This window comes from Oxyura jamaicensis, chromosome 26 (genome assembly GCF_011077185.1).
Source record: "Oxyura jamaicensis isolate SHBP4307 breed ruddy duck chromosome 26, BPBGC_Ojam_1.0, whole genome shotgun sequence".
NCBI lineage: Eukaryota > Metazoa > Chordata > Aves > Anseriformes > Anatidae > Oxyura > Oxyura jamaicensis.
In genome coordinates, this window is record NC_048918.1 from 2,750,442 (window position 1) to 2,772,064 (window position 21,623).

At 55.9% G+C, this 21,623-nt stretch overlaps 2 protein-coding genes across 9 annotated transcripts; one reads left to right on the top strand and one right to left on the bottom strand.

Annotated features, from left to right (window-relative positions):
- Window positions 1-4,551: 4,551 nt before the first annotated feature.
- Window positions 4,552-11,242, top strand: TMEM9 (transmembrane protein 9). The gene is made up of 6 exons (XM_035347078.1): window positions 4,552-4,603; window positions 7,593-7,694; window positions 8,037-8,128; window positions 8,553-8,661; window positions 9,118-9,249; window positions 9,995-11,242. The coding sequence occupies exons 2-6, from the start codon at window positions 7,602-7,604 to the stop codon at window positions 10,142-10,144; spliced, it is 576 nt and encodes a 191-aa protein (XP_035202969.1). The 5' UTR covers window positions 4,552-4,603; window positions 7,593-7,601; the 3' UTR covers window positions 10,145-11,242.
- Window positions 11,243-12,579: 1,337 nt separating this feature from the next.
- On the bottom strand, window positions 12,580-21,620 carry LOC118178502 (alpha-1,6-mannosyl-glycoprotein 4-beta-N-acetylglucosaminyltransferase-like). 8 transcript variants are annotated; one of them, XM_035347070.1, is made up of 5 exons: window positions 20,728-21,620; window positions 20,357-20,578; window positions 15,173-15,311; window positions 14,723-14,870; window positions 12,580-13,819 (listed from the first exon to the last, which is right to left on the bottom strand). In XM_035347070.1, the coding sequence occupies exons 3-5, from the start codon at window positions 15,281-15,283 to the stop codon at window positions 12,675-12,677; spliced, it is 1,404 nt and encodes a 467-aa protein (XP_035202961.1). In that variant the 5' UTR covers window positions 15,284-15,311; window positions 20,357-20,578; window positions 20,728-21,620; the 3' UTR covers window positions 12,580-12,674. The 8 variants fall into 8 exon arrangements, with proteins under 8 accessions (XP_035202961.1, XP_035202959.1, XP_035202960.1 ...); XM_035347068.1 differs by having other exon boundaries at window positions 20,357-20,644; XM_035347069.1 differs by having other exon boundaries at window positions 15,173-15,307; window positions 20,335-20,644.
- Between the last annotated feature and the right edge of the window lie 3 nt (window positions 21,621-21,623).

Consider the following 21,623-nt stretch of genomic DNA (forward strand, 5'->3'; position numbering starts at 1 on the left):
AAATCCTTGACCAAGCAGAAAGCAGCCACAGCAGCAGTAGTGCAGAGCTGCTCCTTTGCCTAGGCCCTTTTGTGCTCCCCTCCAAGCAGGAGAGGCACTCCGTGGCTCCTTGACAAGTATGGAATAACCTGCAGTCCCATCAGTGTCCAGTGGCTGGTAAAAGCTGTTAATTGCCTCGTATAGTCTTCTGTCAGCAACATTATCCCCTCCTGTCCTGCTGAGACTGGGATAAGGGATTGTCCTGTTCTGTGGCTGCAATAGGACGTGGAGAGGGGGAAGGTGAAATATAATATGAGAAATAATATCTATGGCAGCAAGCAAGGCTAACCCAAAAGGCGTAACGAAGCAGGATTCCAGAGCGGGAGGAATGCTGGGGGAGGAACAGTATGGAGCCCTCTTGACAAAGGTCCAGGACCATCTTAAAAGGGCCCAAGAAATTATTTTTTAAATCCTATTTTTAATACAACCAATATATGTGATGAGAGCGCTGCCTGCCACACTATCTGATTACCTCCAAAATTAGCAACAAAAAGATTAATTTAGACAGGATGGAATATTTTCTAACAAAAGTGTCACTGCCTTCTGGGGAGCAGCCTGACCCGAAAAAATCACGTACAGGGAAATCCCACACTACAGGCAATCCCTCATGGATAGGAGTCACCCAGAAGAACAGCTGGAAATACAGCGGTCTGGGTTAATTTCAGCACAGCTGGGCTGACTGGCAGTGACATAATGCGACTAATATATCACTACAATTGATCATAAATACATGTACTTCTCTACAGCTGGTACCAAGGCTGCAGAAACAGCAGTGGGTTAGGTCTACTCTCAAGCCTCAAGGGAGTCAGCAGCTACCCCCAGTTTAGTATCATCTGCAAACTTCCTTAGTATGCAATTGAGTCCTGCATGCAGACCATTTTTGAAACCATTGAAGAGAACTAGCCCCATAATGAAGCCCTGGGGAACCCCACAGGTCACCAGCCTGATGTGACCCCGTTTACTATAACCCCTTGAGCCCAACCCATCATTCAATTGCTCACCCATCACATTACGTTTTTGTCTAGCTGCATGCTGGACATTTCATCTGGGATACTGTGAGAAACAGTATTGAAAGCTTTGCTGAAATCCAAAATACCTCAGCTGGCTTCCCCCTTGAACTAGATGGGTAACCTTGCCATAAAAGTTAGTTTTTAAGTTAGTTAAACAGGACTTTCACGTCACGAACCCATGCTGGCTATGACCGATGATTTATGCTGAAATGTTCCAGTGTTTTGTGCCATTCCACCAAAAATCTTGGTGGAGAAAAGAGTGCCAACTGCAACGTTCTTCCAGTGCTTCACTTCTATTCTCTGTCAAGTTAAACACAACTAAGGAGCCAAAATTCAGGACAAAAGCCATACCAGGGTTGTTCCCCCCTTGCTAGCCCAGAGACACACAGCCACCATGTTACGAGTCTCCACACCATCACACTTCAAAGTGCGAGTGAGCAACTGCTCCACAGCTGGTGGCCATGAGGCCCAACACAAAATTCCATGGTCCAGGCTTATCCTTTCATAGCTGTTACATTAACGGTTGTTCTCTGCCCCGTGCTCATCTCATGGGAGGTCATGCCTGACAGAGGGACCTTCACAACGCCAGCCTCTCTCTGCATGACTGAAAGAGACGTCCTGACACTGGATCTCCTGGGTTATCAGAGTCCTGCATGCTGGGAAAGCCACATCTTCTGTCAACCCCTACGCACAGACCAGCTGCTCCCGCCTATGATTGACAATATTTGTTCATTAACAGATGCTCAGAAGTCCCTAAGAAGTTTCTACATGTGGTTTTGAGATCATCAGGTCTTTCATGCTGAGTTCTTAATACTCCGTCACAAGAACTTCTGCTGACTCACACAAGAGGTTCTCCAGTCATCCTCACAGAAACCCTACAGCACTCCTGTGTACTGTTTGATTGGGAAAACTGAGGCATGTCACCAAAATGAACATTCTTGGAGTTGCAAGGGAGTTAACAGCAAACAGAGGAAAAAAGAATTGCCATTCCTCGCTCTAACCAACCACTCAGAGCAAGAAAGAGAGTTCAAGGAAGCCGGCCCAGTGCCCAAGCACCCTTGCATCGCTTTTGTCAGTTTACAATTATGAAAGCATTTTTAGAACAATTTTCATTTTGTGCTTAACACAGACATAATTGTTTTATTGCATATCAAGTTTCTTCCCCCTGAATTACAGGATCCTTTTTGTAATGGTAAGATGTATCTCCAGGATATTTACAAGTAAATCTGTTGGTTTACAATCTAAATTAAATTGCCCTTTAGATATCTGGCACCTGATGTGGCTCCATCATCATTCCGAAAAAGGTTTACAGTGCAGTCACCCATTTCCAGAAAGAGCAAGGACAAGCTGCTGTAGTGTGTCCTCAGCTGCAGGCCACATTAACAAAAATGCCACCTGTCTTTTCAAAGCCGACACCACGAATACCAGTAAGGACTAATTACATCTGTAAGGGGAGAGCTCAGGGCATTGGAGGCCAAGTCTGATGCATTACCCTTCTTTTACATATCTGTTGTTTGTTTCGCCTGCCGATCTCTGATTCTCTCTCCCTCACTGCCAGATAAACTGTGTTTGGCCTCTGTTCCCAGGACACCACCTATGGAAAGCTCCTCTGAGCCACCTCTCACCTGTCTGCTGTTCAAGTGTCAGGCAGAAATTGGGAATGTACAGCCCCACAGTCACTGCTAATCCTACACTTTCCCAATTACAGCGAAGCCTCTTGCCAAACCACTGTTCAAGTCACAGATCTCTGCAGTTTTTGTGGCTAACGTCAACCCAAGTTACTCAGAATTCATGGTGAGCTCTAGCAGTTCAGGACCCACCACTGTCCTGCATTCAACACCCTGAGATATCAATGAAACGTGACTGCAGCTGTTGGCTCTGTATAGTGCTGTACTTAGGAATGAGGACAAGGCTAAGCACAGCGGGCTGGGAGACATAAAGCAGCAAATCCTGCTGCCCACAGCCAAATGCTCTCTTTTTCTTCTGCTGCTGGGCCTTAAACACAGCGACAGGGATGACATACGGAAGAGAACTGAGCCCACTGTGTCTGAGCTTCCTGAGGCAGACAAGAAGGCTGCAGGAGGAAAGTCGGCAAGGAAAGGAACAGGAAAGAGTCTCCTGGATGCACACGTTTGAGAACCCTTCTGTCACTACAAAGGAAACATCTCCCTTGCACCGTGGAATACAAGCCCTGTACACTGAGGAAACCAGCCTCCTGAACAAGGGACCTGAAACTGAAATAAATGTAACTTTCAAACCCATTTTGTATTTGGTGGGCCTATCTTTGAGGCACTCCCTAGCACGAGGTACACAGGCACTCACCTGAAAAATAGATCCCTGCATTCAGTGTCTCAGCTGCCTGGGTTATTTCTTTACTTTCTCCAGCAGGACAGCTCAGCATCTTGTCACGAGGTTAAGCTGCTTTCTTCAAGCGTCTATCCAGCTTACTCCAGCCCCACGAGAAGCACTGATACATATCTTTATGCTGCAGAAGAACAAAGAGTAGATTGCTGTGACAACAGAGATGTCAGAGAAGATAAAAAATACCTCCCTATCCATTTTGCTGGGAAAGTTAATAACATAAAAGCCCTGTGGTCATCTGGCCTTTACGCCTGTAAAAACTATTTCACAACGCTGGCAGCATCCTGCAGCCAGGCCTAAGGTTCTGCTCAGAAGCGAGAGCAGGGAGTTAGCACCACAGGGATTCTTCCGTTTGGCAGCACTGGAGGAGGGGAAAGAATTAGAAGTACCTTGTGCATCTAATACCCAGGCTTATTCTCATGGGATATTTACTTGGATCAGTCCAGCTGACAGAGGCCATGATCAGGGAACGCGGCCATGCCAAGGGCAGCATCTTGCACATTACAGCAATGGGGCGAGAATATGCTTTTATATCAGTGATTCCCATACCTGGGTGCATGGTGGGATATTTTCAGGGCTGGGCAAAGCCACTCGTAAGCCCCATGCAGCACCAAAGCCTGGGTTATTTGCAAACCCCAAGCTCGGTTTGCCACAGAAAAGGGGGCACAACCAAGAGCCCCCGGCAGCCAGGTCTCTGAAACATCCCCTTTGAATAACCACAAGGCCCCGTGGTCTTTGGGAATGAGGAACATCCTCCTTAGCATAACGAAGGTGCAGAAGCAGGTCTGTGGTTTAAACGCAGGAGGTTTAATCGGGATTAAACCCAACTCACTGGGCTGTGGGACTGCGGACCTCGAGGACCCTAAATGTAATTTACACCCCTACAGCGGCCAAATCCAGATACAAGGGCCCTGCTACAGCCCAGCTTTTCACATTTCGGAGCAACATTTTGGTGTGAACACAGCAAAGGCAGGAAACAGCCGGAGGATGCCCCACGACCCCACACCCATCCCCTCTCCCCCCGGCTCTGAGGGGCCGGCGGCAGTGCGGGTGATCCCCCCTCAGGCCCTGGCGGGCCGACCTGCTTTCTGATTGGCCGCGCGGGCTGCCCGTCACGCTGCAACCAATGGATGGACACAGACGGGGTGGGGGCGGGGCTTGCGAAGGCGGGGGACGCCGGCGTCGTGCGCCAGGTAGGGGCCGGCGGCACCGAGGGGGGGGGGGGGAGCGGCTGAGGGGGAGAGGCTGGGCCCGTCCCGGTCCCGTCAGGGGCTCTGTCGGGGCCGCCCCGTCCGGGAGCCCCGCGGTCCCTCGCCCCCTTTAGCGGCGGTGGGGACCCGCAGCCGGGGCCGAGCGGCCGGGGCAGGGAGCTGAGGGGAGCCCCGGGCACAGGGAGGCCGGCGAGACGGGGTGGGGTCGGGTCTGAGGGACTCTGGTGGGGCGGGGTGTTGGTGAGGAGACGTGATGTGATGGTGATGAGGAGATGTGGTGGTGGTGGCGAGGAGCTGCTGTGCTGCTCAATCACCATCAGAGCCTTCAGCCCCATCCCTCTTCCTCACTGTTATTAGCATTGCTGTGGGGTGTTGGGCTGGGCTCAGGTGCTTTTGGCACTGGGAACCCAGGGGAATGGAGAATAAGACATTTTGTAGAGTCAGGGGTTTGGGTTGGGTTGGAAGGGACCTCAGATCACCCAGTTCCAACCACCCTACCAAGGCAGGGACGCCACCCACTAGATCAGGTTGCTCAGCACCTCCTCCAACCTGATGCTGAACACCTCCAGGGATGGGGCATCCAGAACCTCTCTGGGCAACCTGTTCCAATGCCTCACCACTCTCTGAGTGAAGAACTTCCTCCTAACCTCTAATCGAAATCTCCCCTCTTTTAGTTTAAAACCATTCACCCTTTTCTGTCATTATCTGACTAAGCAAAGAATCGCTCTCCATCTTTTTTTCTAAGTCCCCTTCAAGTACTGAAATGTTGCAGTGTCACCCCTGAGCCTTCTCTTCTGTAGGCTGAGCAGCCCCAGCTCTCTCAGCCTTTGTATGTAAGAGAGGTGCTCCTGCCCTTGATCATCTCTGCAGCGCTCCTCTGGACCCACTCTAATGCCCCCACATCCTTCTGGTGCTGGGGACCCCAGACCTGGACGCGGGGCTAAAAGTGAGGCCTCACCAGGGCAGAGCAGAGGGGCACAATCCCCTCCCTCCCCTGCTGCCCACCCCTCTGTTGGTGCTCCCCAGGATGCAGTTGGCCTTCTGGGCTGCAAGTGCTCGCTGCTGGTTCGTGTCAAGCTTTTTATCCCCCAGAGCTCCCAAGTCCATTTCTGCAGGGCTGCTCTCAGTGAGTTCTTCTCCCAGCCTGTCCTCATGTCTGGGATTGCCCCAGCCCAGGTGCAGCACCTTGCACCTGGACTTGTTGAACCTCATTAGGTTCATGTGGGCCCACCTCTCCAGCCAGCCCAGGTCCCTTTGGATGGCATCCCTTCCTTCTGCTGTACGGACTGCACCACTCAGCTTGGTGTCATCTGTAAACTTGCTGAGGGTGTGCTCGATCCCACTGTGCCACCGATACACTAAACAGTACCAGTCCCAGGACAGAGCCCTCAGGGACACCACTCATCACCAGCCTCCACCTGGATGTAGAACCATTGACCACCACTCTCTGGGAGCGACCTTCAAGCCAACTCCTTATCCGCTGCCTGTGCGTTTCCTTCTTGCACCGCAGTCTGACCAGCAGGTCCTTGCTCAGCCATCCCAGCTGCCTGCCCTCCTTGCCCGCTTTTTTACGCAGGGGCCTGTGCCCCTTTGAACGAGTTCCATCAGTGGGGAATAACCGTGTGTGAATTGTCCCCAGTGCTTTACAGTTCATGATGGCTGGACTCGGTGTCTAGGTGTCCTTCCGAGCTTTTATTTTGTTCCTGGTAAACATCGGGTCATAAATCACATGTTTTCCCCCGCTTGTATTAAAAATAACGGTTTGGGGTTGTTCCAATGATCTGAACTTAAATGAGCGGGCTCCATTGTTGCGTTACAAATCCAAATAGGTAGCAGTTCAAAAACACTGGAGTACACCGGGGAATGTAAACTGCACGTCAAGGCCGTCGTACCTCAGCCGGTGTTTTTGATTAGGAGCTTAAAACCAGGACGTCTCCGAAGAGCCGTGGTTGGAGGTTTCTGCTAAGTGCATTGCGAAGGGTTAACAAATCCTGTGATAAACTCACAAGATCGGAATGTGTTTTGATGGCTTTTGGCAGATCAGCTTGTTAGATAGTGGGTGGTGTTTTGTTTAGATAAAGACGAGAGGAACTTTGTGTTCATGATCCCTAAAATCTAATGAGAACTAGTTACCTGAAGTTTTAGAACATTGAAACAAGATAAAGCAAACGGTGATGCGACACTACAGAGACAAAAATACTAATCGGGGATTAGCTCACAAAATTAAGTATCTGGAGTTGGCTGTGGGTTTAATGTGTGCCGCATGGCGCTGATTAATGGAGGTGTAAATTACCTTCCCTGCTGAAAACTGAAGTGGCTTTTCAGAGCCCTCCCCAGGGCGGTACCACGAGGCCTGCAGTGCCTCTTGGCTCCAGGCACGGCGGCGTTGCGAACGTGAATGCCAGCCTTGGCATCCCTCAGAGGCTAACTTTGCTTTTTGCAGCGATGAACTCACCTTCCTTTGGATTTGTGCAAACACACACCTCTAGAAAAACCTTATCTGTGCCTTTACAGCGTGACTTAACAACTTGAAATAATTCCAAACAGAAATAAAATAGGACTTCACTTCCCTGAGGTAAAGGAACTTCAGGCATGGCTCGCAAGAGAGGAAAATACGTTGATCCAGGCAGAGGCAAAGCTGTGGCATCGGAAGGTGAACGATTTACGTTTATCGGGCAGTTCAACAGTGAGGCCCCGGTGCAGTTCTGTAGCTTACCCTTGGTCTGTGGGTGATACAGGAGGTTGTGTGCAGTTGCGGGAGTGAAATTGTCAGGAAGTCAGCAATATTTTGTTGCAGAAGGTAGTTTGGGAGCATGGCAATAGGTGGTGGAAGCTCCTTAGATACAGAGATAAACTACTTCCTGGTTAAAACAGAGTTAATTGGGTGAAAAGAGAAGGCTCAAACTAACTCGTTCTGGCTGCGCTGAATGCCAAGATCCCTTATCCTGGAGGTGAATTTTTATTTCCTCAGGTTTGCACAATGTTTGCCCAGTGCACCTGGAAATGTGCAAGCTCCGTGCTGCTGATGGCACTGCTGAGCTGCGTCCTTTCTCCTCCAGCACAAGCCAGCAAGGTGAGTGAAAAGCTTCTGGCACAAGCACTGAGTGTAGTACAACAGGCACAGAAATGGAAGAGAAACAACTGGTTTTTTAATGAAAATTTGCAAAGGTAAGAAGTGCTTTATGTCATGTTTCCGAGTTTGCATTTTACAATTTGTTTGAAGACCACCTGGTCTCGGGAGCAGAGGTGCTCAAGACGTTTTAAGATTTCAAAGTTACTGGTGCGAAAGAAGCAGAGCAGAAATAAGGGATGTGGCATGAAGTCATCTCTCTCAGGGAATGTTCTGTCTTTTCCCGCAGCCCAGAACTGTTCCCATGTGTTCACTCACTAATGCTGTCTCCTCGTGCTTCTGCAGAGCTCGGAGGACATCCGCTGCAAGTGCATCTGTCCCCCGTACCGGAACATCAGTGGGCACATCTACAACAAGAACGTGTCGCAGAAGGACTGGTGAGTTGCGTGTTGAAGCCCGAGGGGTTGCTCCATGAAACACTCTGGAGTTTCCAGCCAGAGCTGAGGGAGAAATTTGCTGCCTGCGTGCTTGTGGAGGAAGCTGTTCCAGTAGGTGATGCTCAGCCCAGGTGAGGGGCACGTTTTGAACAGAGTTTCAGGAATGTGGGAGGCATGATTTCTCAGGCCGTGGCTCTCAGCAGATGGAGGTTATACGCTCCAGTCCCCTTCACCTGGACTTTAGCCCCGCAGAAGGTTCTGTGGCAGTCTGTCCCAGGAACCTTGGATTAGCTGTGCTGTGAGGGAACGCCAGTCAGCGTTATCAGCCTGATAGGGAAGCTGGGACAGAGTGACCCCGGTATCCTTCTCCAGAGCACTGCTTTCACCTTGTCCTGTTGCCGGTTTCGGCTTCCTTGTGTTGCAGCAACTGCCTACATGTTGTGGAGCCCATGCCGGTGCCCGGGAACGATGTGGAAGCGTACTGCCTGCTGTGTGAATGCAAGTACGAGGAGCGCAGCACCACCACCATCAAGGTAACTGCTCCCTGTGACACCACGCCATCCCAGGCACAGCTGGGTGGGTGCTGGAGAGGAGCCCAGCAAGGGACAAGGAAGATGTCACACCGTGGTAGTGCCAGGGGCACCGTGTCTCAGTCAGGAACGCTCCTGGCAGTAAGGAGGAGGCAAATGGGAGCCCAGTCTCCTTGCTGAGGATGTGCCAGCGCAGCTCTGACGGGGTGCCCATCCTGCTGGTCTCCTTTCACATGCAGCGTGTCTGTAATCGACACAATGCAGGGAGATCAGCACGGTTTGTAAGTTTCTGGATCATCACCCTTCCTGCAAGAAGCACACAGGACGTTCTAGTGAGCAAAGTGAGAATGAGGGAAGAGATCAAACACCAGAGGTAGATGTGAAAGGAGCTTCCTGGCCTCTGCAGTGCTTCTTATCTGTACTGCTGATCCCTTTTCACTGCGCTGTCCTTAACTGCAGGTGATCATCATCATTTACTTGTCTGTGGTTGGGGCGCTGCTGCTGTACATGGCTTTCCTAGTGCTGGTGGACCCTTTGATCCGGAAGCCAGATGCTTACACCCAGCCCCTGCACAACGAGGAGGAGAACGAGGTGAGGCTGTGCTGCTGGCGCACGCAGTGGGCGGCTGCAGTCATGGTGGAGACGGGGTGGTGGGCTGGAAGAAGAGAACGGCAGACAGGGAGACAGCCTGGCCTCATGCTTGCTCCCTCTGGTCCCGTGTGGGATCAGCCCTAGCAGCTCAGCCACAGTCTGAGGGAAGCTGCAGTGTTTGAAGGTACTCTGCTTTCCCAGTCTGTGAAATAACTGCTGGGTCATGCTGTTATAAGTATCAACTATCTGGTCAAGTTATTTCCTACTCTGATGTGAGTGAGGAGTAGCTGCTCTGAAGTGCAGTTTATCCATTGTCTTCCTCTGCTGTTTGGAGCAGGCTGAACAGCAGGGCTGGGCACAAGTCCCACAGAGAGAAACAAATCAGCAGCTACTGTGCAAGCTGGCACGCCAAGCACAACAGCAAGCATTGGCCCAGTTTCAGAGGGGTGACAGCTTTTTGCAGTGCAGCTCCCTGCAGGCCCTGGCAGTGGATTCTCAGCAGAGGTTTAGGCTTGGGGCAGTTCCTCTCCTGAGGACTTTTCTTGGGAGCTTGCTCTGGGAACCAGCTTTCCAGCTGGAGCTGGGGGGATGGTGTTGAGGAACTCTGGCAATTAAGTTCTTCATCAGTTCAACTCGAGCCTCGGATTGCTTTTTGATAGAAATTTCTCCCAGAGCCGAGCTGCCACTTGCATTTGGCTGGGGCTTGCATTGCTTTGACCTTTTTCACCGTTTCTTTCCATTGTAGGATACTCGCTCCTTGGCTGCGGCCCCCACCCCATCCGGGGCCAGAGCCAACACGGTGCTGGAGAGGGTGGAGGGAGCCCAGCAGCGCTGGAAGCGCCAGGTGCAGGAGCAGAGGAAGACAGTTTTCGACCGCCACAAGATGCTGAGCTAGAGGAGCAGCCGTGCAGCACCACTTCCTGAGAGGCAGGGTAGCTCAGCTGGCAGAGATGGACAGCGAGCCATCCTTCAGGACATCCGTGGTGCTGGACTGAGAGCTCTAACCCTCTCCAATTTACCCTCTTTTTACAGACGAGAAGGCCAAAGTGCTTGTCCCTGGTTTTGTCCCCTTGCCCTTTCCATAAGGAGCCCAGAGGCTCCTTAACCTTAGCTCAGCTGAGACCTGTGCTGCCTGCTGGCCCGTGGCTGCATGAAATTGGCCGTGTGCAGTGCTGCCGCTCCAGTTCACGCGCTGGCCTGTGCGGGAGCTGCAGCTCCAGCGCGCTGTGCTCAGCTCGATGCCGCAGTCTCCATCAGCCCACGCCCCGCCTTAGAGACTGGGGTCTTGTGGAGTGCTGGGAGCTGGCTTAGTGTTCCTGGGAGAATAACGGGATCGTTTATGCGGAAGAAATTACGTGGTGCTGCTCCGGGATAAAGAAGCCACCTCCCTCTCTAGTTTGCACTGATGATAATTGGGTGTTGTGGTGCTGAGACACAGGCGTCGTACTGGGAGGACGAGGAGGGGGTCCCTGCTGCTCCTCAGCTGCTGCTTGCACTTACTCTGGTGTAACCTGAGTGGATTTCCACGCTGTTCAGTGGAGTTTCTCCAGGCTTACACCAGCATAACTGAGATTGCAATTTGTTTCTGTGCAGAAAAAAAACGATTAGTACATTAACAAGTAAAAGACCACCAGGTAAAAATGCCGATTTATCTTTCTGTTTTCCTCCTCTAGCAGTGGATAAAAATACACTGGGGAGAAAGTTTTTTGATTGTACCCACATCTGTAATCCTTGGTACTCACACAGCACGTCAGGGGCATTTGTGTCCAAGAGAACCGGGGCAAAGGCTTTACTGGAGCTCTGCCTGCCTGGGTCTCGTGCCCCTGGCCAGGTCACATGCTCCTCAAAATTCTCAGAGTCCTCTGACTACTGCTGCTGCTGGAGGAAAATGAGGTGATTCTGCAACGTGTATCCCAGTGAGAACGTGTATAAGGTCAGGAAGGTGCTGAAGTTTATCATGTAGCATCTCTACATTAAACGTGGAAAAAGACCTGTTCCATTGCTGGCATTTTTCAGGGAGAAGCTACAGCAGTCCTGTTGATGCAGGACCTCGAGGCTGTGGTTACAGCACTCGGGTGCTTTGTGGTGCGGGAGGGCTGGGCTGGGCTCGAGCGGCTCCTGGAACTGATTCGCACCGGGCTGTGCTTGCAGCCGAGCTCTCGAGCAGATTACAGTTCCTCCATGTTCATTGAAAACTGACCAATTGCTGCTAAAAGCCTAACTGGGAGAGTTGCTGGTCACTGCCTTGCACGCTAGGGCCAGCAGCTTTTGATCCAGCCAGACAAAACCAAACAGAAGCTCTCTGGGGGCTTTGCTCCGGCAGCCTACGTGTACCCCAGCTACCCTTTAGCACCACGCTCACCTAAAACGTGCCCAGGGCTTTGAATTATACCAAGGTCGTATTTTCTGTTCCCTTTTTCCCTCCTGTCCTTCCCTCTCGGGGTGAATCCCTCAGGGACACAGCGCATTGTCCCTGGCAGCTGTGCTGCAGGGAGAGGGCGGATCTGCCTGGAGGGCCCGAGCACAACCTGAGAGGTGGGAGCTGCCCTGGGGGGCGTGCAAGGACTGCGCCAGTCCGATGGGTCCATCTGGTGGCCGGTGCCCTTCCGAATCAGCACAGATCAGCAATCCCCGGTGGTGGGGGTCCTGCTGCCAGCACCAGACTCCCGGCTCCCTGCTCCTGGGGTTCGGGGAGCAGCAGCCCCCCCACACCTTCCCTTGCCCTCTGGCCTTGGAACCACTTGGAAATGGGATAAGGGGAAAACAGCTGCGGGTTAGAAATCAGGAAGCGGTGGGTTAGACAACTAAGATGGGGACGGTGTGATACAGAGAGGTTGCAAAAAATGCCACTGCTTGGCTAATTAGTCTTTTGGTTGATTAATTAGCTGATTAGCCCTGTCCCATGCACCATCGTGCCCAGGAGGAAATGCTTCCTACTTCCCACCCAGGGCAGCCATGCGGCCACCGTGTCCCTCACACAGCACTGCTCTGCCTGCCCTGCGGGCACCCAGCCCCAGAACAACATTAGAGGGCTCTGGGATCCCGGGGGGCCCAGGGAAAAGGGGGTGCCGTGAAGGACACCAGGAGGCAAAGGAAGCAGGGCCCTGCTCAAAGCGGGGGAGCTGGTACCTCTGGGCATGCAGACCGTGCAGATCTAGATGTAGATCACGCTCCCCCTACAAACGGGCTGCAGCCCCACAGCAGAACCCAACCACCTGGGGCTGGGCACTGCTTGCTGCAGCATCCCCCAGGCCAGCACGGTGGTCCCCGGGCTGACCCCATCCACCTCCTCGCTGCCCTGCCATCCCTCTGGAGACAGCAAGCAGGACCGGCACGACTGAATAATTTAATTCCCCATCCGAAAAGGGGCTGAGAAAAATAAAGCTCCTCGTAGTGCGAAATCCAATCGCTTCAGCGCCCCGCGGTCAGGTGTCTGCCGCAGTCCAGATGTCGATGCTCTGGATGATGAGCCACTCGCTCTGGCCCTTGGTTACCCGGATCCGCACGCACTCCACGGGGCTGGGCACTCCCTTCTCCAGTCCCCGCCGCTCAAAGAGCCCCTTCTCGAAGGTGCCCACGGTGATGTAGGCAGAGCAGTCCCGGCCGTCGGCCCGTCGCCTCCGGCCCAGCTCCAGCACCCCCGCGCGCAAGAAGTCCCCCTGGCGCTCACTGGAGCCCGTTCGCACCCGCACACGGGTGATGCGGGCTGGCTGTTGGAAGACGATGCAGAAGATGCTGCCATCTCCCGGGTTTTTCCCCCAAAAGTACCCCCCCGCTGCGCTGTAAGCCTTGAGGGGCTCGTAGTTCTCAAAGACGGTCATGCTGGTGAACAAAGCTGCGGGCGGGTTGTCCGGGAGGTCCATGGCATCGGCCTCGAACTCGTCGTCCTCCAGCCGGTTGACGGTGCCCTGGAAGGAGGAGTAGAGTCCCATGTGCTGGAAGAGGGAGGGCTTGAAGCGGATGACGTCCTTCTGGGTGAGCAGGAGGCGGAAGTGGACCAGCAGCCAGTCACAGGGCATCTCCTGGTAGAAGAGGAGGAGGAAGCGAGCCAGGCGAGGAAGGTCACTGGAGCGGTAGAGCTTACCGATGTAGCCCAGCTTGGAGAACTCGAGGGTGGCCCAGTTCGTGCCTTCCTGGGAGGCCACCGCCTTGCGGATGGCCGTGAAGAAGGACTTGGCAGACCACACGTCATCCTCAATCATCAAGTAGTAGGAGGAAAGGTTGGCAGCGAAGGCCAGAAGGAACGCGTAATCCACATTTTGTTTGGACCTGAACTTCACCCGCTCCTCCGGGTCGTTGTAGTTTCTCTTGAGGCCCTCCAGGGTTGGGTAAAACTCCTGGGGAGCATGGATCAGCAGGAGCTGGCCCAGGAGGATGTGGGGAGCAAACTTGCGGGAGATGTCGGCGGCCACCCGGGCATTCCAGCGAGGGTCCTTGTCAGCCAGGTGCACCACCACCACCATCTCCTGCAGCTCCTCCTTTGTTGACTGCTTGAAGAGGGACATGAGCGTGGCCGGGAGGTAGTAGCCGCGTGGCCGCCGCACTGACGACAGCCCCACCGCCAAGAACTCTGCAAGGCAAAGGAAAGGCATCGGCAAGCTGATGGGGAGACCCAGGATCCACCACGGGGAGACTTTTCCCTGCAAGCCACAAGAAGGGGGCTCCAAAAAGCTCTCCACAAAACCAACCCACCCAGTCCTATTTATGGGCTCACGTCCAAGGCCTTCAGGGTCCTTCCTGGCACTTCAGGAGGTACAAAAGAACTGTATCAAAGGGCAGGGAGAGGACAGGATGAGAAGTCAGGGGCTCCTCCAAAGAGGAAGTGTTTAGGAAAAAAAAAAAAAAAAAAAAAAAAAAAAAAAAACACCTTAAAAACACAAAACATGGGGAAGAAAGTGCAGATACAGTCTGCGGGTCTGGGATGGCGTCATGGTACAGCTACGTGTCCTGGGAGCAACGTCTCTGCCCCGTTCTGAACCTCATGAAGATGCAACCACACTGGGATGAGGCAATTTGGTGCCTTCCCCATGAACAAGTTGTGGTTTTTGTTCAGATTTGCTGCAACTTCTCATTCCTGGTCTGTACAGCACGGTGCACGTGTCTGCCCAGAGAAGCCGTGGATGCCTCATCCTTGGAGGTGTTCAAGGCCAGGTTGGGTGGCACTTTGTGCTACCTGATCCAGTGGGAGGTGTCCCCACCACGGCAGGGGTTGGAATTAAATGATCTTTAAGGTCCCTTCCAACCCAAACCATTCTCTGATTCCACGTTGGGTCACTGGTTTTGGCATGAACGTGCATGGGGCTGCCCTAAGCTCCTTCCCAGGGCACGACTTGCTTTTTGTGTCCCTGTCCAAGAGGTTAATGCTCATCTCGCAGCCTGGGGTTGCCCCAGTCACCCAGCCCCACCAGCTCCACCTCCTGCTGGGAGTGCAAACCCAGAGCCCTGCCCAACCCGGGGGCCCAGAGCCACTCACTTTTGCGGGGTGACAGGGAGCCAGCGAGGAGGTGGTAGGAGATGTTGTGGGGCACAGAGAGGTTGTCCAGGTCCTGGAGGATGTGCAGGGCCCCTTCTGGCTTCAGCGTCTGCAGGACGATGTCCGGGGGTAGGTCCCTAAACTCCACCTGGATGGGAGCCACAGCCAGCCAGCTCAGAGCCCGGGGTGCTGACGGACACACGCATGCGAAGTGGGGGGGAACAAAGGACAAGGGAGAGCCCCCTTCCCCCTCCCAAATCCTGCTCCTGGGGAGCCCCAAGCATACAGAGCAACACCAGGGAGGGGAGAAGGCAGAGCTGGGGATGACACAGGACAAGGGAGGGGGCAGAACCCGCCGTGAGGATCCGCACGGGGCAGGGAGGCAGGGGCTGTGCACTGGAGGACATCCCAGTGCCCCCCAGTGCGGGGTGGCACCGGTGCAGGACTCACCTCGAGGGGCTCCTCCTCTTGCCAGCTGCCCCTGTGCAGGAGGAGGAAGAGGAGGAGGACGACGAAGGCTGCGAGCGCAGCCGTGAGGGAGCGCTTCGGGGAGCATCTCATAGCACCGGGCCGGCCCGCTGAGGCCTGCGGGAGGAAGAGGCAGATCAGAGCACAGCGCGACCCCAGGAGAGGCACCCTCCTGCCTGCCCAGCACCGCAGGGACAAGGCGATGCCCCCAGCCCCTGCTCCTGCCTCCGATCCCTGACACCACTGCCAATCCCAGGCAGCTGCCAGCAGCCACGCTCACCCCTGCCCAGCCACGTCCCTTGCCTGGAATGACAAGAAAGCTGTCCTGGGGGGGGGGGAAGTCACCTTCAAGGAGCTAACATTGCCCTTAAGATATTTTCCCTCGCAGCAGAGGCGTGGCAGGAGACTAAAAGGCTCCTGTGTTTATCTGGGGTTTTTCCATTATAAATGCGACTGGGGCTGCCCTGGAAAAGGGGAAACCGGAGAGCAGGCGAGTGCCCGGCCCCGCGGGGCAGATGCAGCGTGCGCATCCAACGTGCCCACAGTGCGCCCGCTTGTCCGGGTGAAAGCGCCTTTCAACACGGACCCGTGGAGGAAAAGCCCTCCCAGGCAGCGCAGGAAAAAGCCGGCAGCTGCCAGGCTTCACCCGGGACTTCTATAAAACTGCATCAGCTGCCGGGGGGAGTTGAAGCTTTGCTCAAAGCATGGACGGGGAAATGAAACGCCTCTGAAGCGGGGGACAGGGCGCTTCGCCCAGCCCTGCCGGGGATGCTCCCAGCACACCCACGCTCCCCAGACCGCAGCGGCCGGCGCAGCACCTCCGATCCCGCAGCCCTGCCCTGGAGCAGGTGCTGGGCCCTATTATTTGGAGGGGAAAAAGTGGTTTTGGCCCCAAAATCCTTTGGCAGGGGGGCTGTTAACATCCTAATGGGGCAGCGCACAGCATGGCCCCCCCACCGCAGCAGCCAGTGCCATCCCCGCTGAGCTCACCTGGGAACACTGCTCGTTACTCAGAGATAAGCAATTACAACACACGGAGCTGCTCTCCGAGCCTGCCCTGCTTCCTGGGGGCGGGGGGGACCACGGCTGCTCCAGCTGGGCTCTGGAAGCTCGGCCTCTTCCCTTTTTTCTGTTGTCCTCTCGGCCTCTTCCTTGCTTCGAGGTTTCCTGCAAAGCGGAGCCTCCGAAGGGTGCTGGAGCCTCCGAAGGGTGCTCGCACCCCAGGCTCCTCGGCTTTTGAGCTGACGCAGCTGGGATCAGCCAAGGCGTCACGTTATTGGGGTCAGACTCGTTTTCTGACCCCTTTCGGCTCCCCCCCGTAGGGCTAGCTGACCGCGGCGTTAATGAGCCCCGTCCCGGCCAAGGGGAGCAGAGGAGCCGCCTCACCTGGCTTGAACCCAGCGGGTATCAGGGAAGGGGACAAAGGAGATGCCACGATGGCTGAGCTCTGATTATCGCCGTTTTTTTAAAGCTCTCAGAGCTGTTTGAAACCTCTTCCAAGGCCCAGGGCGCAGCACAGCGGGACTTGGGGTGCTCCCCCCCCCTGCAGCCAGCTCTTCCCCATACGCCCGGGCTTCTCCTACCCCTGCAGGACTGGGAAGCTCAGTGCCAAAGCCAGGGGACGGGCTGGGAACGCCGAGGCTCGGCACCCGACCCCGCACAGGGCTGCTCCTGTTGATGCTCTAAGAGGCCAAAGGGGTTTCTGGCTGCTAGCGACGGGTCCTGGGTGGGAAACGGCGCTGCCGAGCAGCCCCAGAGCCCCCCGGGCACGGCTTGGTTTGGTGGGGAGCAGGGAGAGGGGACCCCATAGGGGACTCCTGGAGCCTCCAGCATCGCCCCGCTCTGCAGGCTTAGCAGAGGACAGAAGGTAACGAAGGAAGGATGATTAGCTCCTTAATTTTACTTCTCGCTTTCTCCTCTGGCAGCCCGGTGAGACCAGCACAACCAGGGACAACGCCGCGGTGCCGTGGGCATGTCGCGGCCAGGAGACTCGTGGCCAAGTGGGCTCCGTGACAGCAGCGGCCGTGGCTCCGTCCCGCAGCGGAGGGGAAGAAGGAGGAGGAAACGCGGGGCCTCGCTCCACAAAGGCGGCGAGCAGAGGCCGGATGCTCCCGGCTGCCGCCTGTGGCACTGGGAGAGGTCGGGCTGCTTGCAGGGGAGGGCAGCAGCCGCGGCTTGCAGCTGCCCCGTGGCGCTGGGGAAACTGAGGCAGGGCAAAGGGCTGCATCGCCCAGCGGGGTAAGGGTCGGGTGCCCGAGGCAGGGCTCGGTGCCTCTCACCGCTGCCTGGCAGGGTCCCCAGGGCAGGTACGGGCACGATTTAGCCCAGCACCAGAAACTGCTGCTCACACGAGTGGAGGAAGTGACAAACCGGGGCAGCACCGAGCCCCACAAGGGCAAATCCCGGGGGCTCGGGGCTACGTGGGACCGCGCGCTGCTGGTCCTGGGAAGCAGCCTTGGGCCCTGCCCTGGGCTCCACGGGTCTCCCTGCTCAAAGGTCAGCCCAGCGGGAGGATGGAGGGGAAAAGACGCATTTCTCCACCCCAGAACTCCAGGAACCAAAGGTTGACGCGGGTCTCCTGCCTCCCTGCAGCAAGAGGGGTCTCTGAGGGCAGCTTGGTAAGGGGACGCTCGGGTCCAACCTGGCCCCTGCAGCCAACAGCACAGGGAAGCCCCAGCGCCCTGCCCTCGTGCCCGGACACCCCTTTCCCATGCAGCCCCATCTCACAGCCCCCAGGACAGCAGCTCGCACCCCAGCACCGCTCCGGACGATCCCCCACGGACGGCACAGACTTACGGGGCTGTGAGGGACCTGGGGTGTGGGTGCAGGCTCTCCGTCCGTAGCTTCTCTGGCCGGGCTCTGGTTTCTCGCTCTGCCAAGCCCCACCCCAGCCCTCACCTGCCTCCAGCAGAGGAGGAGTGTCCGTAGGTGGCCTCAGCCCCGTGCTAGCAAGAGCTCGGCGAACCAGCCAGGCCGGGCGAAGGGCCCCCAGCCCTACTGTGGGTGTCAGGGCAGCCCCAGCCTCCCCCAGGATGGGGCATCCCCCGGTGGCACTGCCTGCATCCCATCCACCAGCCCTTCTCCATCATTGGCCCCACAGGCACAGGTAGGAGCAGCCCCCCCAGGGCTGTCACCAGGCCCCCACACCCCAAACTACTTTGGGAATCCACTGCTTGGGTCCCACCGCTGCTCCCCGTTCATTTTCCTTGTGCTGTGACAGCAGGAGCCCAGCTCCTCCACCCGCCAACCCGCCGTCCGTCCCCACATCGCCACTGCTTCCCCTGAGCCGGGAGGGACACACGGCAGCCCTGGTGGCCGCTGTGCTCACCTCCGATCACCCACGGCACCCCCAGCCCAGAGCCGCTTCCCCACCTCCTGACACGGCGACGTGCTGGCGGCACCTGAACAGCGGGAAGGGCCCTGTCCTTCTCTCCCACCCCGTTTATCCGTAGCACAATCCCATTTCCCTCGTCCCCTCGCCGGCCAGGACCTCTCCTACCTTCAGACTGGCCCTGACTTCTCGGAGTGGGGCCGTTCCCGTGTTGGAAGGCCCAGGGGAGCTGCAGCGGGGCCGGCAGCGATTTGCTGCTCAGGCGCAAACTGCAGGAGGCGGCCGGGCCGTTCTTGTCACGGCCCCAACGAGCCCAGCGCAGGAAGGAACCGGGGCTCGGTGCTTCCTGCCCCAGCGGGAGGAAGCAGGGCCCTGGACCCAGCCCCGGGCTCGCACCTGGCACAGCCCCAGTGCCGGGTCCCCTCGCTCGCAGCCTGGCCCCATCTTTGTCCTCGCACTCGGTGGGGAATCCCAAAGGCTGCCCGGGCTGCTGCAGACGGGGGCCACGGCGCAGGCTGTGGGGTCCGGGCACAACCAGCACAGGGCTGGGCTCTCCCACCTTTCGCCTACTGAATTACGAGGATCCGCGCGTGTAGCAGCTGGGGGCACCGAGCTGGACCAGTGGCAAGGAAAAACCCAGGCCAGGCACAAGGGGATGGCCACCGTGCCGCCAGCACCCAGCCTGGCACTCCGTCCCGGCAAGGTGAGGGGCAGGGTGAGGCCGTGGTGGTGGCCGAGCCTCCCCGACATCCGTGTGGAAACCCGAGAGCCGTGCCGGATCAGCTTACAGCCCTCCATTATTCAGGAGCCTGAGTGGAACAAAGTGGAGGTAAAACAGGGAGAGCACCATGCACCAGGGAGAGCGTCGGGGCTCCGGCCATCACAGTACGGACCCCTGCTGACCACCGGGGGATGTTAACCTCACCCCAAGCTTCTCCCCGGAGTCCCAGCAGGGATGGGTTTTGTCACAGCATCACTTGCAGCTGGTGACCCAGACGAGAGGCAGAGGGATGAGCACGAGGCTTTTGGTGAGCTTGAGTGGAAAGAGCTTGCCCCACTCGTGTCCCACCCTGGTGAGAGCACGGAGGATGCTTCCGCAGGGGCTGGGTGTGGGGGGCAAGGGGCGGAAAGCCCCGAGTTCAGGGCTGAGGTCTGGCCAGGAGCCCCTCGCCTCACCGAGGAAGCTGCACGGGGGGGGGTTCCTGGGTAGGGGAGCACCCTTCATGCCCTGCAGCTCCACCCATGGAGCACCCCTTGCAGCCTCACCGCCCCCCCCGCACAGCCCACAGGGCAGCTCTTTCCGTGCGGGTTCTCCATCCACATTTCAATATCCAAATTTCAAACCACAAGCCTGCCGGGCAAAGGAAACACCCTGCCCTTCTGCTTCCTGCTGCTGCGCCCCCGGCCGCCCCTTCTGGCCACAAGCCCAGCTGCCCGGGGAGAGCTGCGGGGCTGCGAGCCATCCATGGCCTGGACCACGTACTGCTGGAGGAGTTTCTCTAGAAGAGAAACTACAGCGTGTGACTACCAGGGGCTTGTCACCGAGTTCAGTGATTCCTAGCCCCACCACAGACGACTCTGATATTCACACACTGTCCCAAATCCGCTTCCTTCCGCACAGGCACTTCACACACACGTATTGCACAACGCTCAAATGGAAAATCCCCCCCTGCAGCAGCAGCCCCCGCACTTAAAAGCCACCCTTCCCTTTCTTGCATGCCAAAGGCAACCCCAGGGCAGAGCAAGCTCCACTGTCCCGGGAACCCACTTCGTTACCTCAGCTGTAACTCACTTTTCTTGCACTGGAACTTACCTGCCAGTTCCAACATCCTCGTTGAGCAGCAGAGAAAAGGGAAACTGAGGCAGGAATTTTCCCAAATGCATTTGTTTGAAGTCAACATCACAGAGCTCTAAGACGGGGGTAGATGTCCTCGGTGGTGATTTACATTGTGGCAGAAGCACATGTGAGAATATCCTGCCAGGCAGCTACACAGGGACCGTGGGTTATTTGCGTATTAAACCCCCTCTCCTTCCAGTCACCCTCTATTTTCCAGGAGCTTCACCAAACAGAATGCATGGCCAACAGACAAGAAATGCTTTGTTACCCCTGCTTGAGACAAGATCTGATGTCAAACAGGACTGATAAGCTCAGTCACCGACGGATAACAGAGCTCAGTACGGGGTCACTACCTCCGCCGTTACTCACCGGCGCTCCAGCACCTCCTCTGCCTGCTGCCACTCCTCCAGGAGACCCCCGTCTGTCAGCAGCAAGATCCTCACCCACTGAATTTCCTGCCCCATTCACTTTGGGCACAATGGGCTGCTCCTCACAGGCTCAGCCTCAGTACCCCGCTCCCTCCTCAAACAGGATCTTTTCTCTCTGGTGACCACTGAGCCGAGGGAACAGCTCAGAGCTGCACCAGGGGAGGGTCCGGCTGGACGTTAGGAAAAGGTTCTTCACCAAGAGGGCAGTCGGGCACTGGAACAGGCTCCCTAGGGTGACAGTCATGGCTCCGAGCCTTCCCGAATTCAGTAACTGTTTGGACAATGCTCTCAGACATAGGGTCTGATTTTTGGTCCTGCGTGGAGCTCGGAGTTGGACTCGATGATCCTTGTGGGTCCCTTCCAATTTGGGATATTCTACCATTCTAACAAGCACCCCAGAGCCACAGCGGCCTGCAGAAAGTTTCAGGGCTTCTTCTTCCTTACAGCAATTAGTCAAGAACTAAATCGTTGACTGCTTCTGGGCTTTCCAGTGTCAACAAGCCAACGCTGCTCTGACAAAAAACAGACTCCAGTCCCTCCCAGCTGCTCAAGTTACTTTAGTTTATCCCCTGCCTCTCCTCTCCCTCCATCTCCTCTGAAAAGTACCTGAAGAAGTAACCTCTGAAAAGCTGTACAAGTTTAGATCTTCTTTTCAAAGAGGAACATCACTGTGAGAACGTGGAATATCTTTACACTCAGGGAAGACCTTTGCCTTACAAAGCCTCTTTGAAATAGCTCCTTTGTTTGATCACGTATGCTGCTCATTAAACATCTGTTGGACTGTGAACCAGCACGATTGTTGATCAGTGCTGCTTTGCTTACTGCTTTCAGACACTG